General features: G+C 42.1%; 1 protein-coding gene across 32 annotated transcripts in view; it reads left to right on the top strand.

Annotated features, from left to right (window-relative positions):
* The window catches only part of camk2g.S (calcium/calmodulin dependent protein kinase (CaM kinase) II gamma S homeolog), a 183,424-nt gene that overhangs the window by 102,516 nt on the left and 63,021 nt on the right, over window positions 1-17,887 (top strand). For all 32 annotated transcript variants that reach the window (XM_041570394.1, XM_018226826.2, XM_041570388.1 and 29 more), the window contains 5 exon segments: window positions 2,794-2,866; window positions 14,884-14,986; window positions 15,824-15,907; window positions 16,020-16,114; window positions 16,688-16,810. In XM_041570394.1, the coding sequence (XP_041426328.1) occupies window positions 2,794-2,866; window positions 14,884-14,986; window positions 15,824-15,907; window positions 16,020-16,114; window positions 16,688-16,810 (478 nt within the window).

Below are 17,887 nucleotides of genomic sequence, written 5' to 3'. Positions count from 1 at the left end.
CGTTCCCAAAGGCTTAGTGCTGAACAGAGAAGTGCTTGTTAGCCGTACAAAGCAAGATTGATATTGTATGCACTGACAAACTGCATGTATCTGACAAAGAAGAAATAAAAAAAAAAAATCCTTGGAATTGAGTTCTACTGAAGAAACATTCCCAAAACTAAGTTGCTATTTGTGCCTGGCACAGAGACACTTAAAGTATTTGTCCATTTTTGGACAAGATGTTGCACGCTCGGCTTGTATCTTTCTCATTACAGTGTTTGGGTGGTATTTGGGGACTTCATGCTGCGCCTTGTATTCAGAGGAACATGCCAGGGAAACATTGGGTTCTTCTCTCAAAATATATTGACTATGCAGAGCCAGCTAAAAAGGAATATCTTTTAAAGGGAAAGTATAAGTAGATGATGTGAGAGTATAGGGTAAACGAAGCATTCTTGAAACCAAAGGAAAGAAAGATAATGTACTGACAGGTGCTTGGAAGGCATCAATTTAAAAAAGCAACCTGTATGAGTTGGAATTACATAACATATTTCCTATGGCAAAGTAATAGTTGTTATTCTATTAGACAATTTTCAAATAAAATAATGAATTCTGAATCCTGTTTTAAGTCTGCTACAAGTACCAGCTTCTGTGTGGCATGAGTCTTGAAGAATACGGACTTATTTTTATACACACTGTCCCACATTTATGAGTTTGTTTTGTTTTTCTTGTGGTGACTTCTTGTCTTGGTTTTGTCCAAAAGTTGGACAGTACATGGACAATTGCATGGTTATCCTACTTATAATTATGAGGATTTAGTGACAAACTATACAATTTGGCCTTACAAGTAGATGACCAACTGCATTTATCCAGCCTCTTTACCCGTGGACAGTTGATTAGGTTTCTACAGAAATGCCTTCCTATTGAATTTGCACCCTACTTGTAGTGAGGATCAGCTGATAACCTGCCCATTGGTGTGATGCAGCACAGTGTATGCTCTCATTTAGTGCACTCATTTAGTCCAACACACTATCCACTGGCACACCCGTGTTGATGGGAATGACCAAATTATTTGGCTAAATCTATGTATGTTTGTGTGTTCTGTGATTTCTTCAGAAGTCATACTGTTTGCTTTCTTGTCATAACATTCTATGTCTCCTCCCAAAGAGGAGAAGGTAAGTTTTGTGCACACACTATACAACCGTTCATAGCATGACCAGGTGACCCTTAATTAAAAGAGAAAATGTAAAATTAAATCTGTTTACTTGTTGGTGGCATAAGCTTATAGCAAAGCCCTTTGTTGATACATATGTTTTGCCCATAACATTGATTTTCCATTTAAAGACATTGCTGAATTCAAGACAGACTTTTATTATATGACTGATGGCTATTACATTTCCAAACTGGGCTGGAGTTCCATAATTATGATGGGTAACGGCCAGTCTTCTGTCCACGCCATCAAGGGATTTTACAAGTCTGCCCTAGCACTTGGAATACTCAGCATTGTAGTTCTTTTCATTTAAGGCTTAAAGGGATAACTGCAAACAAGCATATTCAAATCTCCTCTCATCGTCTCAGCAGCTGTTTCCTTCCAGTTGATACATTGACTACTTAATATATGGCAGCCAGACCTTAGGTCAAATGGACTGCTCAGTTTACACACAGCAGCTTGTGCCTCATATGTTGCCTGAGACAAGATGGTTACACACAAGAGGCAAGCTTTGAGTTCAATTAATATTTGACTAAAATGCTTTTTTGTTTAGTTATGCTCTGGAAAGAATGCTGACAAACACCCAATAAGAACGTGCAAGCCTACATTCTGCAATTGGTGCAAGAACAGCTGAATTCAGCAGCATGTTGAGAAGTAATGGTAGTTCCACATCAAAGGCATATTATACTCTCATGTTCACCATCAATTTAATGAATAGGGCTTCTGCTGGACATTTTACCTAGTACTTTATTCACTAAAAATCTATGGTTTTTATTATTTCTAAACAAGGAAACTGAAGCTACTCCATATTTGGTCCTTGTAAAGTAGATATTAGATTGCCACCTTAAATGGCCAGCAGGATGGCACTGAAAAACACTTTTTCTAAAGTCGCCCGAAGTTGCCTCACAAGGAACCTTGGGTTGACTTTGGAAAGCTGAAGTGATCCGAGTGCCATCCTGACGGCGATTTACATTCTTGCCGGCGGGAAGGCATTTCAGGGGGGATTAGTCGCCCGAAGAAGAGGCCATTTGTTGCTAGGCGACTAATCTCCCCAAGTAGCAGCACATGCCACCACCCTAAGCGAACTTAGATAATTAAAGAGGAGTCAAAGTCAAAAGCATAAAAAATTATTTCAGCAGGGGTGAACTAATGTTTGTCTTAACTTTTCTGATGTAAGGGTAATGCCACATGGTACTAATTTGGGTGCTTTAAATTCTACATTTTTTTATCGGGTTGTAGTCTATAGGCCCCATTCAGTTCTCCCCACTGTAGTGAGTGTAGCAGTAATTGGCAGATACCTAGGATTCTGTGCCGCACAAACAAATGTGTAAAGAAAGAACATTTCTTTTCCCGTTGCAGCAAGTTTTAAAGGGAGATTTAACACTGCAGCCTGGAATAATAATGTGTATGAGCTGTTTGCTTGTCTCGTTTCAAAAAATCCTGTTATGCCCGTTGCCAAGCAATACGTTTTCAGCAAGTTTGTTAGACATGAGTTTGTGATCACATTAATGCTCTCGAATGCAAAGCAGAGATAAATCAGAGGCTTTTCTTGTATATTTAATGAAACTGTCTTACTAAACCTTGTGCTTCATTTGTGCATTTTCCAGCCACTGTATTCATCAGATCTTGGAAAGTGTCAACCACATTCACCAGCATGATATTGTACACAGGGACCTTAAGGTAATTTGCTCAGCATCACAATTTATTATATTTCTTTAAAATAAATAAATGTCTTCTATGTTACAAAGAGATAACAGTGTGATTTGAACCAAGAAGCCCAGCTACCTATCTGTCCCTTTTAACGCAAATAATAGAGTGGAACCGATCAATGTACTGTGCTAATTGTTTTTATTCAAAATAATAATAATTTCTTTTTTTAGATAAGAGATCTTGTACCTGTAATACTCATTAAAGGAGTTGTTCACCTTTGAATTAGCATTTAGTATGATGTAAGGAGTGATACAATTAGCAATTGGTTTTTATTTGTGGTTTTGGGGTTATTTAGCGGTTTTTTTTTCAGTGGCTCTCCAGTTTGAAATTTCTGCAATATGGTTGCTAGGGTCCACATTACCTTAGCAACCATGAGACTGGAATATGAATAGAAGAGGGCCTGAATGGAAAAATGAGTAATAAAAGTAGTAGTAACAATACATTTGTAGCTTTACATAGCATTTGTTTTTCAGATGGGGGTTCAGTGACCCCCATTTGAATGCTGGAATGAACAAAACTATAAAAAAAATTATAAAAAAAAATGACAACCAATTGAAAAGCTGCTTAGAATTCGCAAGTCTTTAATGTATTAAAAGTTCACTTAAGGGTGAACTACCCATTTAGAAAGCACTAGAGGCACATTCACTTGATATATCAGCTACAAATGAGGGAATGTTTGCTGGCATAGTGGTGTCTCATTAAATAAAAACAGTATTTTTTCAGACCTAAGTGAGGGAGGGAAATATATAATTGTTTACATGGAAATCATATTTGCTTGTTGATAATTAAACTTTGGACAGGGCTGCATGACCGTAACAGAATCCTCCAGCCATTTCTACCATTCTTGATGTCTGACGGGTGGCCGATGAAGAATGGTATTCCTAATATTAGTATGTGCCAGATGAGGTAAAGCAGTGTAAGCAGCACCCTGCTCGCTCCTTGCACCAAAAACACTGTCAGCCTGTACCAGTCCTCTGTTAAGCTAATATTACTAGTGTTAAGAATATGTCATACATCAACCACCTGTCAGGCATCTAATGGACACTGAAAAATCTGGGCAGGTGGGTAGCACAGGCTGTAATGCTTTTGTACTGTGCACACAGTATTTATGTACTGAACCCTAAATCTATCCAATGAACATCTCATTTTTGTCTAGTACGGTATAATTATAATGATTTAAAGTTTATTAGATTAACAGATAATATGCATCATAACAAAATTAGAGATATTACATCAACACTTAGTTGAGCCTCCTTTTGCAAATGTAACAGCCTCTAGACGCCTCCTATAGCCTTTGATGAGTGTCTGGATTCTGGATGGCGGTATTTTTTGTCCATACAAAATCTATCCAGTTCAGTTAAATTTGATGGCTGCCGAGCATGAACAGTCTGCTTCAAATCATTCCATAGATTTCAGATTAGATTTCTTTTTAAAAAAACATTATCGGCAGGGGCCTATAGAATATTAAAATAATACATTGGTAGCCAGGGGATTAAAAAAAAAAAAAAAAAACACAAATTGGTATTCAGTAGAATTGAACTCATGTCAATGTCAGGTCTTTTCACCACTTTGGCTTCAGCTATTTTCGTGACTTCGGGTCTTTTTGCCGCTTCGGGACTTCGGCTTTTGCTATTTTCGTGGCTTCGGGTCTTTTCGCCGCTTTGGGAGTTCGGCTGTTCAGCACAGATTGCCGCAAATCTTCGGCGCTCGGAAGGGGGGCCCGGCTCTTTCAAAAGTGCAGCACTGTCGGGCCCTCTTTCATGCCCGGGCCCAGGACACTTGTCCCCCACCCTGCCCCCCCCCCCCGATGGCGGCCCTGCTTCTCCCTCTGCATAAATGCCTTTGTAGATTTCGAAGTGTGTTTAGGGTCACTGTCATGTTGGAATATCCAACCCCTGGGTAACTTCAACTTTGTGACTGATGCTTGAACATTATCCTGAACAATTTGTTAATATTGGGTTGAATTCATCCAACCCTCGACTTTAACAAGGGTCCCAGTACCTGAATAGCCACACAGCCCCACAGCATGATGCAACCTCCACCAAATTTGACAGTAGGTAGCAGGTGTTTTTCTTGGAATGTGATGTTCTTCCATCGTGCAGATCACTTTTTGTAATGACAAAATAACTAAAATTTTGTCTCATCAGTCCAAAGCACTTTGTTCTAAAATGACTTGTCTAAATGAGTTTTTGCATACAACAAGCTTCTCTGTTTGTGGCGTGAGTGCAGAAAGGGCTTCTTTCTCATCACCCTGCCATACAGATATTCTTTGTGCAAATTGCGCTGAATTGTAGAACGATGTACAGATACACCATTTGCAGCAAGATGTTCTTGTACTTCTTTGGAGGTGATCTTTGGGTTGTCTGTAACCATTCTCACAATCCTCCGCATATGCTGCTCCTGTATTTTTCTTGGCCTGCCAGATTTTGGTTTTATAGCAACTGTGCCTGTGGCTTTCCATTTCCTGATTACATTCCTTACAGTTGACTTACAGTTTAAACCTCTGAGATAGCTTTTTGTAGCCTTCCCCTAAACCGCGATACTGAACAATCTTTGTTTTCAGATATTTTGAGAGTTGCTTTGAGGATCCCATGCTGCCACTCTTCAGAGGAGAGTCAAACAGGCGCACAACTTGCAATTGGCCACCTTAAATACCTTTTCTCATGATTGGACACACCTGCCTATGAAGTTCAAGTCTTAATGAGCTAATCCATCAATTTGGTGTTGGCAGTAATCAGTATTGAGCAGTTACAAGCATTCAAATTATCAAAATTACAAGGGTACCCAAATTTTAGCACAGCTAGTTTTTCACATTTGATTTCATTTCATACAACTGAATATTGCTTCACTAAAAATCTTTGTTCAGAAAACACCCCAGTAGCGAAATTAAAGAAAAAACCACTGTTATCTTTTTTGTTAAAAGTGGAGTAGTGCAGGCTGAGTGGTGCGCCCGCTCCCGCTCAGGTGCCCGCTCTGGGCTGCACACTGCTAATGGATCCCTCCATGTGGCTACTTAATCCTCCAGCAGGTGGTGGGAGATTCCTGACCCTGTCAGGACACAGGGGGGAATGTGTGGCTACGCGAGCACGGACTCCCCCCACCACTGCTGCATCTCTTCCCACTCCCCTTGCAGCTCCCTCTGTTCCCTTTGTTTGCCCAGCGCAGCAAATTGGATCTGAGTTTTTGAACCACGTTGCAGTGAATCATTTGATGGAGAGGGAACAGCCACTAATCCGCGCATGCGTGCGTTCAGCCGGCGCCGTGGCCGGCCTGAAGAAGTGGTACGCCCCCGAAACGTTGTAACCTGTTTGGCTTGACATTAAACACGGGTAATAACCCTTGAGCAGATTACATGTGCTGGAGTACTCTATTTTTTATGGCGAGCTGGTCGGCTTGGTTGCCTAGGGCGCCTGGCCGGCCTGGCCCGCCTCTGAGGTACTGTTTTATTACAGATACAAAAATTTGGATTAATGCATGGTTGGTAGGGTAATTTGAAACCTAGCAACCAGAAGGCTGAAATTGCAAACTGGAGAGATGCTGAATAAAAAGCGAAATAACTCAAAAACCACAAATAATAAAAAATAAAAAACAATTACAAATTGTCTCAGAATATCACTCTACATCATACTAAAAGTTAACTCAAAGGTGAACAACCCCTTTAAAGGCTTATGCTATCAATATCTGTTCTTATTTTCTCAATTCCCTTAAAGGGAAGTATGAATTTTTTGGTACTTTTTACAAACAGGCATGAGCTGATTAAGATTATAATTTATACACGTCTGCACAGATACAATTACAAACATTGTATAACAGTTTACAGTATTGTTTCTGCTAAAATATTTATGTTCCTTATTTCTGGAAGAAGAAAACAGGCTTTGAATTTCACCAGTTTCTTAGATGCCTGATCATTTCTATAGGCTGCAGCAGTACAGTGCCTCTGCTGATTTGTGTGGTCTTTTGCTGCCTATAAAACAATTGATGTTTGAAATAGAATAATGTTTAGTAAAGCAGCTCTAACAAAAGGGATAGCAATACAGGTATGTGACCTGTTATCCAGAATGCTCAGGACCTCGGGATTTCCGAATAATGGATCTTTCTGTAATTTGGATCTTCATACCTTGTCTATTAGAAAATCATATAGATATTAGATAAACTCAGGATAGTTCTACCTTTAGTAAGGATAAATTATATCTTAGTTTAAACTACGTACAAGGTATTGTTTTATTATTACAGAGAAAAAGGACATTTTGATTGTTTGGATTATTTGGATAAAATAGAGTCAATGGGAGACAGCCATTCCATAATTGTGAGCTTTCTGGATAACGGATCCCATACCTGTATATAAAATCTCTGTGTTGTCCATTTACACTTATAATGGGTTACATATCACAAGCTCTGAGTCACTAACATGAAAAGTGCTTTTCAAACCTCCTGTGTTCCCCGACACTGAGGTTTTGAGTGTTGTAAGTATCAGCATTCCAGGCATATCTGGAAGAGCATGAAAGCATGCAGCAACTGGGTTTCTTTGTGGTTAGCCAGCATATTGAGTATGAAAACAGTACACTAACAGATTCACCAAAAATAGGATTTTTTGCTACTCACAGTTAAATCCTTTTCTCTGTAGTCGAAAGGGGGACACAGGGACCGATGGGGTTAAGCTCCATCCTCCAGGAGGCAGGACACTTGGTAATATTAATTAAGGGGCGTGCCATACTTGGCTTAACCCCGCACACTGTGCTGAAGCTTCAGTTTGTTCCAAAGAAAAAATTAACTGATAACAACTATGACAGAATGAAAGCCAGGGATTATCCTGGACACGACCGTCTGGTCAAAGGCTCGTCCTAGGGCGGGAAGCCCTGTGTCCCCCTTTCGACTACAGAGAAAAGGATTTAACGGTGAGTAGCAAAAAATCCTATTTTCTCTGTCGTCTAAGGGGGACACAGGGACCGATGGGGACTTAACAAAGCAGTCCCAGGAAAACAGCAGGGTGGGACGAGCCAGATTGAACATTAATGCAAAACAGACTGCAACACCCTGCGGCCTAGAGAGGCCTCAGCTGAAGAAGTGGTGTCAAGTCTGTAAAATTTAGTAAAGGTATGAACTGAGGACCAGGTGGCTGCTCTACAGATCTGATCCATTGAGGCAGAGTTGCGCCAGGCCGCTGATGCACCCATGGCTCTTGTGGAGTGAGCCGTGATAGTCTCTGGTGGCGTCTTGCCTTTGGAAAGATAAGCTTGCCTGATGGCTTCTTTTATCCACCTAGCAATGGTAGTCTTGGAAGCAGGAAAACCCTTACGAGGACCGGCAGGAAGCACAAAAAGAGTCTGTGATTTCCGAAAAGTCTTTGTCCTATCAAGGTACCACCGAAGGGCTCGGACTACATCTAATTTGTGAAGACGTCGTTCCTTGTCATTTTTGGGATCCGGACATAGTGATGGTACTATGATTTCCTGATTAATGTGAAAGGAAGATACAACTTTAGGCAAAAATGATGGAACTGTTCGTAACACTGCCTTGTCTCTATGGAACACCAGAAAGGCCGGATCCGAGGACAGAGCGCTCAGTTCGGACACCCTTCTGGTTGAAGAAATAGCAACTAGGAACACTGTCTTGTAGGTGATCCAACTGTCGGAAACAGAATGCATTGGTTCGAATGGTGAATCCAGCAATGCTTCCAGCACTAAGTTAAGGTCCCAACCTGCAACTGGCTGCTGAAATGGAGGAACTACATGCGCCACACCTTGTAAGAAGGTACGTATGGTGTCTTCTGTTGCTAGTCGATGTTGAAACAAAATAGATAATGCGGAAACTTGGACTTTCAGAGAACTGAGCTTTAGGCCTAATTGTAGACCTTGCTGAAGAAATGATAGAAGTCTGGGTAAATTGAGTTCCAGGGCTGAGACATCTAGCTCCTGACACCAATTATAGTAGGAACGCCAAACTCTGTGGTACGACTTAGAAGAAGTGGGTTTACGAGCTTTAAGCATAGTGGCAATAACTTCTTCTGCTATCCCCTGTCTTCGCCAGATGGATGCTTCAATAGCCATGCCGTCAAAGCGAATAGTCCGGGATTGGGATGCGACACTGGGCCCTGGTTGAGCAGATCTGGTCTGCATTGTAGACGAACTGGTTGGTCTATCGACAAATCCTGCAGATCGGAGAACCATGTTCGCCGAGGCCAATAAGGAGCTATTACAATTACTGTCAGTGTTGACTACCTGATTTTCTTGAGCACTCGAGGCAACATCGGAAGCGGGGGGAAAATATATGCCAGGTCGAATGTCCAGGTTTGTGTCATGGCGTTCACCCCTGCCGCTAGTGGGTCTCGAGCCCGTGCAAAGAATGTGCGTACCTTCCGGTTGGATTTGGATGCCATCAGATCTATCTGTGGTTGGCCCCAGAGACCCACGAGTTCCGCGAACACTTCCGGATGAAGTTCCCATTCGCCTGGTCGAACTTGGTTTCGACTGAGAAAGTCTGCCTTTATGTTGGACACTCCCGGAATGTGGATGGCCGACAATCTTACTCGGTTGACCTCTGCCCACTCCAGTATGAGCTGAACTTCCTTCAGTGCTGCTTTGCTGCGAGTTCCTCCCTGACGATTTATGTATGCCACTGTGGTGACATTGTCGCTTTGGATGCGAACTGGTTTTTGGTACAGGAGACATGACCATTGAGTTAGCGCTAGTTTTACGGCCCGTAACTCTAGTATGTTGATGGGGAGTTTGGACTCCTCGTGAGACCATTGACCTTGTGCTGATAGATTGTTCCAGGTTGCACCCCAACCTTTTAGACTGGCGTCTGTGGAGATGACATTCCATTCCGGAGTCGCCCAAGATTGTCCCGTGATTAGGTTGTCCATCCTCAACCACCACTGAAGGTTCTCCCTTGTTGTCTGGGAGAGATTGACCACTCGAGACAGAGGTCCTCCCTTCCAAGATGATAGTATATTTGCTTGTAAGGCACGAAGGTGAATCTGAGCAAAGGGTACTGCTTCGATCGTTGAGACCATGAGACCCAGAACCTGCATTGCCATGTGTACAGTAGGATTCTGGTGTGATAGCAATGACCGAACTTGCTTCATGATCTTGTGTTGTTTCTCCTGTGGAAGGCATACCAACTGTGAGATTGTGTTGAACTCCAAGCCCAGAAACAATCTTACTCGGTTGACCTCTGCCCACTCCAGTATGAGCTGAACTTCCTTCAGTGCTGCTTTGCTGCGAGTTCCTCCCTGACGATTTATGTATGCCACTGTGGTGACATTGTCGCTTTGGATGCGAACTGGTTTTTGGTACAGGAGACATGACCATTGAGTTAGCGCTAGTTTTACGGCTCGTAACTCTAGTATGTTGATGGGGAGTTTGGACTCCTCGTGAGACCATTGACCTTGTGCTGATAGATTGTTCCAGGTTGCACCCCAACCTTTTAGACTGGCGTCTGTGGAGATGACATTCCATTCCGGAGTCGCCCAAGATTGTCCCGTGATTAGGTTGTCCATCCTCAACCACCACTGAAGGTTCTCCCTTGTTGTCTGGGAGAGATTGACCACTCGAGACAGAGGTCCTCCCTTCCAAGATGATAGTATATTTGCTTGTAAGGCACGAAGGTGAATCTGAGCAAAGGGTACTGCTTCGATCGTTGAGACCATGAGACCCAGAACCTGCATTGCCATGTGTACAGTAGGATTCTGGTGTGATAGCAATGACCGAACTTGCTTCATGATCTTGTGTTGTTTCTCCTGTGGAAGGCATACCAACTGTGAGATTGTGTTGAACTCCAAGCCCAGAAACACCATCTGATGGCTTGGTTGAAGGTTGGATTTTGACCAATTGATGGTCCAGCCGAAGCTCTGCAACAGTCGGATCGACTTGTTTAGGTCCTCCTTGGCCTTCACTTCTGACCTGGCTTTGAGGAGAAGATCGTCCAGATACGGAGTCACAGATACTCCCTGAAGCCGTAATGTTGCTGCTGTGACCGCCATTAACTTGGTGAACACTCGTGGGGCCGAGGACAGGCCGAACGGCAGTGCCACAAACTGAAAGTGTAGATTTGCAAATGCGAATCGGAGATATTTCTGATGAGGGGGCCAGATGGGGACATGGAGATAAGCGTCCTTGATATCTAATGACATCATCAGCTGTCCTTGTTCCATTCCCCGTATCACAGAACGGAGAGTCTCCATCTTGAAATGAATGGAACGGATAAACTTGTTTAGCAGTTTGAGATCCAGTACCGGCCTGAAGGATCCGTCCTTCTTTGGCACTATGAACAGATTGGAGTAGAACCCTGAGAATCTCTCCTATCTTGGTACTGGTATAATTACTCCGGTGCGCTCGAGATTGGCAATGCAGTGCAAGAAGGCCTGAGCCTTTCTGGGATGAGTTGGAACTGTGGACATGAAAAATTTTCGTGGAGGCGATCTTGTGAAATCGAGGTGATAGCCTTCTGAGACTATTTCGTTGACCCATGCATCTGTTGAATGATGGATCCACACCTCCCGGAATCGCAGTAACTTGCCCCCTATTTGCTCTAGCGATTCCGGAGGGAGTGCCCCGTCAGGCTGAGGTAGACTTATCTCCTGCTGGTTTGTTGAATGTTTTGTTGGACTTCCATGGGGTACGACCTTTATCACTGGTCTTCCCTCGAAAGTGCGAACGTTGTGGTGGGCTGCTTTTACGTGAATAACGGCCGCTTTGCCCACGAAAAAACCGTCCACGTCTGGTTGTTCCTGTAAACTTGCTCTTCGCCTGAGGTAGAAAGGTGCTCTTTCCCCCCGTAGCCTGTGAGATTATTTTCTCAAGTTCCTCTCCGAATAGTCTATGTCCTTTAAATGGTAATGAGGTTAGTGACTTCTTGGAACTCAGGTCAGCAGACCAGTTTTTAAGCCACAATGTTCTGCGTGTCGCAATGGACAGTGTTGAAGTTCGAGCTGTGATTTGCGAAACATCTAGAGTAGTGTCACACAAATAAGCTGATGCTTCCGCAAGCGTCTGTGCTGAAGACAATAGATCAGTTCTGGGGACTCCCTCTTGGATGTCCTTGACCAATGATTCTGACCATGCTTGAATAGCTCGGGAAACCCAGGCTGATGCCAAACTGGGTCTGAGAGTTGAACCAGAGGACGAGTAAATAGCCCTTAAAAAACCTTCCATACGTTTATCAGATGGATCCTTAAAAGCCGCTGCGTCATTGACTGGTAGCGCGGTAGATTTTGACAGTCTGGATACTGGGGCATCCACGACTGGAGGAATCGTCCACTTGTCTACTATTTCTTTGGGAAACGGGTAGGACTTTGAAAACTTTTTAGTGGCTTGAAACTTCCATTCTGGATTGTTCCATTCATCCTGCAACATGTCCATCAACTGTTCATGCGATGGAAAACATAATGTGGATTTGTGTTGTCTCTTGAACAGCTTTGCTGAATCGGATTGTTTAGGTGTTTGTGAAATGTTAAGTACTTCAAGTACCCCCTTAATGATTTTATCAACGTCATGTTGGGAATCACGGTCTCTCTCAGCCTCTATATTCTCCTCTTCCTCATCAGAGGATTCGTCTGAATAAGGTATCTCGCCCTCTGACTGAGATGATACCTGTTCTACTGACGACTCGTCAGGGGATGTGTTAGATGGATTGTCGGCTTTAGCGCCATGTGTGCGCTTGCGCTTGTTGCCTTGCTTGTGGCCCAACTTTGCTAGTGCTTTGCCTAAATTATCAGCTATGGCTGGGAGCCCCTGCAGGGATGCTAAAGACTGTGACAATTGTACCGCCCAGAGGGGGGCTGGTAAATCCTGAGCTCTGCTGGTGCCGGGTTCTTGTGGTGTACCCTGATCATTTGTACCTTGCTCACTCTGGCCCCCAGCAATTTTTGATTGACATTTGTTACAGGCAAAATAAATGACCTGTGTTGTGCTGGGTGCTCTCCCCCCCGCCCTAGAGAATAAGCCCACTGGCCTACCTTCTGCCATTGTGATTCACCTGATAGCCAAGCAAGTGTGCGTGAGTTAAACCCTGTAGGTCACTTTAAACGCTGCTTGTAGTGGTGAGATTCTCTCCCCTCCTTTGCTGCCAGTCGCTCTGTGCGCACCGAGCAGTTACTTCTGCTCCCTCTGTGCGGCGCGTGTCTGCCCGCTCAGTGTAGTGCGCAAGATGGCCGGTGAAACGCAATGCGTTCCACCGCGAACGTCATTTGAAAATGGCGTCGCGCACTGAATGGCGCCAAAAACGAGACGTGCTGATGCGGAATAGGCTCAACTATAGCCGCATTCTTCCATCGGTAAGATATGCGCAGCAGAGCAGACGCAGCCTCCCTCTGGGTCCCCTCTGAAAACGAGTCTGGACCCAGAGAGTAAGGGAGGGTATGGTGACTGGCTGGTAGAGGGAGGAGGGGAGGGGGGGGGGAACCGGCGCCACAGTAGCATATGGATACTGGGGGAGACCGGACAGCTTACCTCAGTAGCAGTTAACACCGGCCAGACCTTCTGTCAACCAAGTTTGGCGCAGGCATTGTCTGGGTGGTTGATATAGCCGCATGGCTAGAAGAAATACCCCGGTGACTGTTCCATGGCGGGGGCTAACCCTTAGGAAGCAGGTATCCCTGTTCCTGGTATCACCCCGGGTGTCAGCCGATGCTGACCGAAGAAATCTTCCCCCAGAGGGGAAGTCCATCCTCCTGGTAGCAGGACACTTGAAAAACTGAAGCTTCAGCACAGTGTGCGGGGTTAAGCCAAGTATGGCACGCCCCTTAATTAATATTACCAAGTGTCCTGCCTCCTGGAGGATGGAGCTTAACCCCATCGGTCCCTGTGTCCCCCTTAGACGACAGAGAAAATAAATTAAATAAAAAACACTAAATACCATTAACAAGCCTGATGTCCTTCTCACTAATATACTTGCCTGCTATAGAAGAAATTTCCCTAAACCATAGAATGTTACTCAAGAAGTATTAAACCATTTAGTCCATAATTTTTCTTAAATATCATATACTGTATGTGTTAGTAATGGCTTCAAATGATCCTATAATATGTGCAGTCTTAGCCAAATAAATAGCTGTACTGTCTACTATATTAATGAAAAGGAAAATATTCATTTCTGCATAATAAACGCCTCCTTATTTATCATGCCTGAGAGCACAGTTAGCACAGAAGGCGAGGGATGACAAAAATTGTGTACGCACAATTATAAGCACTAACCATATTATTTATTTTAACTAACATAATTGGAATTTTGGGCTTTTATTTCCTAGTAAGGAATATGGCAATTATCATACCTTAGTTCTAAATTACTCCAGTTGCATCATAGCTTGCATTTGTGTACTAACGGCAGCACTGCCAGCAATTGAAGTCTCTTAACACTTCTGTATAACTGGCACATATAGGCTGGCACAGCTATTGCATTTGTCAGTGTCATTAGTATTGAAAAGCCTTTAAGTCCCCATGTGAAACCACCATACCTTAGCTACTGATGATGAACATACTTCTTTCACAAATAATTATTATATGAATCATAGTAATTTTTAGACACAGTTGCTTTATTCAATATTAAACCTTCATGGGCTTGGATCTTTACTAAATCTGCATTACAGTGGAATCTGCTTGAGTTTCATTGTCACTATGGCCCCCTAGTGTCCATACTACATTACTGCATATTATCCAGTTGCCCAGTGCTTTATGTCACTGAGTTCACTGATGTTGAAGTGTTGTTCATGTGTGGTTTGCTATGGCCGGAGATTTTGTTGAAATTATTTTAGAGCCTGCTGTCTGCAGGGCTATAAATGTGCCCATGCTTTTGCTTGCTGTGAAATAAGTACATATATATGGCACACATGGTATTCAAAAATCTGTCTAGCATCTTTCCAATTAACACATTAACATCAGTTATAGCTATTTCTGCATACTGCAACTATATACCCAACACACACACACTTCTGACCCAATCCTATGCTTAAATTTAATTATGCTCACAATTAACTGTCTTTCTTATTTTTGCAGCCTGAGAATCTTTTGTTGGCAAGTAAATGCAAGGGAGCTGCTGTTAAACTGGCTGATTTTGGGCTTGCCATAGAAGTCCAAGGAGACCAACAAGCCTGGTTTGGTAAGTTAGGACATTTGTGCTTTTTGTACACTGATTTTTGATTTGTTTGAAGGAAAACATGCAATACTGGTAGCTCCATGTAAATGATAAGCTGGCCTGTTGGATATTCACATTAATTTCTTTGTCATAGTGGCCCCTTAACACTCTGTAGACTTTCTGCTGTTCGAATTCTACTGATAAGAATAACTGATCATGCCATCATAGACAGTACAATATTGCTTCTGAAACATTTGCTACCGAGTCATGTCATTTGTGGCTAAAAGGTCAAAATGGAATCAGGGACTGGATTGTTCATGATGTTAGTAATTCTCATTAGGGTTTGTCCATAAAGCAGCCATCAAGTGATGAAATAGAGCTCTCATTCATAAGCTCTTGAAAAGATGCAGAGAAATAAACAATAAAAATGTGCTGAAGATTAAGTGACATATCCTAGCATAAGAAAATAAAAATGCATTCTCCTAAAGGCAATGAATATGTACAGGTGTGATCCTGGCCCCTCCGCCGCCTGAGGCGGCAGCAGTTGCTGCTGCCCCCCCCCTCCCCCAGAAATTCTCTCTTAAATTACCAGGAGCAGCATTTTTGCTGCCCCTGGTACCTAGTGGGGCGCTGCCGCCTGAGGCGACAGCCTCAACTTGCCTCATTGGCGAAGCACCCCTGAATATGTAGCTCATTTATTAAGAGCAGTATCTTCATCCATGTTCTGCCCTTAATAGCAAAGAAAACCGTATCTTGTGGGATGCTATGGGCAAGACAATATATTCTTATTTAGAATGAGATCTTAATCTTCAATTTTGACAGTAAAATATTAGATTTTACCATGAGTTCTTTGTCTAACAGGGTTTGCAGGAACTCCAGGATACCTTTCTCCAGAGGTGCTAAGAAAAGATCCCTATGGGAAGCCAGTAGACATATGGGCATGTGGTAAGAACAGTGTAATAGTTAAATCTAGCAATTTACTGGGATCTTTATATGCATTATAATAAGAAGGAGCAGCGACTGGAATGAATTATAACTTAGCTATGTTTTGTTTCAGGGGTTATTCTGTACATATTACTAGTGGGCTACCCTCCTTTTTGGGATGAAGATCAACATAAGCTCTACCAACAGATCAAAGCTGGGGCGTATGATGTAAGAAAGACAGAATTACAATTATTAGCAGTTTTTTATATTGTAAGATCTGAGTAGGGCCTTCTCTTATTGTGTAAATATATGCTCCAATATGATGTAATGCCAGGTCTTGCGACTGTATCTCCTTACTCTGTAAAGCACTGCAAGTAATGATAGTGCTATACAAATAATCATGCATACAATGTCATTCTAAATGCTTAGCAACAACTGTATGTGGCTTGGCTTATTAAGAGTCCTACCACACACCAGACTATTTACAGTTATTCTGGCATGTTTAGATACCTAAATGAAATCTAGATTCCAGATAACAAATATCCTGTTTGTAATCCGTTCTGAGGAAGGGTGCCATTTAGAAGCAAAGAAGACTGAAAACTATAAAAAAATGAAGGCCAGTAGAAAAATTGCTATGAATAAGCCATTTTATAACAAACTAAAAGTTAACGTAAAGATGAAACACTGCTTTAACGATCATTTGGTCTATCTGTGTGCCTATCTGCTGGTCACCTGTTAATATATAATGCATGTTTATCATGTTGTATGGTCTATTATAATTAACTTCATTTTTCTTTGCAGTTTCCATCACCTGAGTGGGATACAGTGACTCCAGAGGCAAAAAATTTAATTAATCAGATGTTGACAATAAACCCAGCAAAACGTATCACAGCAGATCAGGCTCTGAAGCACCCATGGGTCTGCGTAAGTAATGCTAATAGCTGCATTATGATAGTCTAGTATTAATACTTTCTAATACACCAAAGTAATGTGGTTTTAGAGTTATCTGCAAATGTAATTGTTGTTGAAAGCTGTCTTTCTTTTCTCTGTACTGTATCCTTGCTCTTCACACAATTTTACAAAAGACTGTTGATTAAAGGGGTTGTTCACCTTAGATCACCTAATACTTTTTTTCCAGTTCAGTTGGTTTTAGATAGTTCTAGTATTGAAGTGTAAAGTTTAATTTTTCACCTTCTAAAGCAGCTCTGGGCTGGGGGGTCTCCAACTCCGACTTTAACTGTTCTAAATTGATACATTTAGTTGATGCATTTATGGGCAGATTTATCAAGGGTCAAAGTGAAAATTTAGAATTCAAATTTTTGAGTTTTTTTATGGCCAAAACTGTCAGATTTTTGAGATTTATTATACACTGGCCCTTTAAGAACTCAAATTTGACTATTTGCCACCTAAAACCTGCCGAATTGCTGTTTTAGTCAATGGATTTTAGTTAAAATCTGAAATCCAGTGTTGAAAACCTGAATCCAGTTTTTATAAAGCTCAAGTTCAAATTAAACCCTTGATAAATCTGCCCCATAATTGATATCTTTAGCCCTGCTGAGCATAATCCATGTGTTTTGCTAAAAGCAGCTGTAAAAATTGTAAAGATACTGATAAGAAATGTATCAACTAAATGTATCAAACCATTCAGAATCTCCTCCTGGATCACTGAGCTGCCAGACTGAAATAGAGACAGGAACATCAAACTTCAATTTTGGGAAGCTGGTAAAAATAAAAGATGGAAAGCAATTTAAAAAAATATTTGTTTATGGTGAAAAATCTGAAAGCAACTTAAATGAAAAAGTGTTTGGAAAGTGAACCAAAGCCTTTAATAGAGATGTGAAGAAGCATGCAGGCCAGTGTGGACATTTGGACTCTTTACTGGAGGCGGTGCTAGCTTCTTAAACATTGTATTCAAAGTCAAACTCAGCAATGCAAAAACGGACAAACAAATACTGCTTTTAACTGATACACCTAGAAATAACTGTAAAACTATTTTTTTTT

Source organism: Xenopus laevis, chromosome 7S (assembly GCF_017654675.1).
Source record: "Xenopus laevis strain J_2021 chromosome 7S, Xenopus_laevis_v10.1, whole genome shotgun sequence".
Classification (NCBI taxonomy): Eukaryota; Metazoa; Chordata; class Amphibia; order Anura; family Pipidae; genus Xenopus; species Xenopus laevis.
The sequence above is the reverse complement of the archived record's forward strand: the minus strand, read 5'-3'. Positions and strand labels throughout refer to the sequence as shown.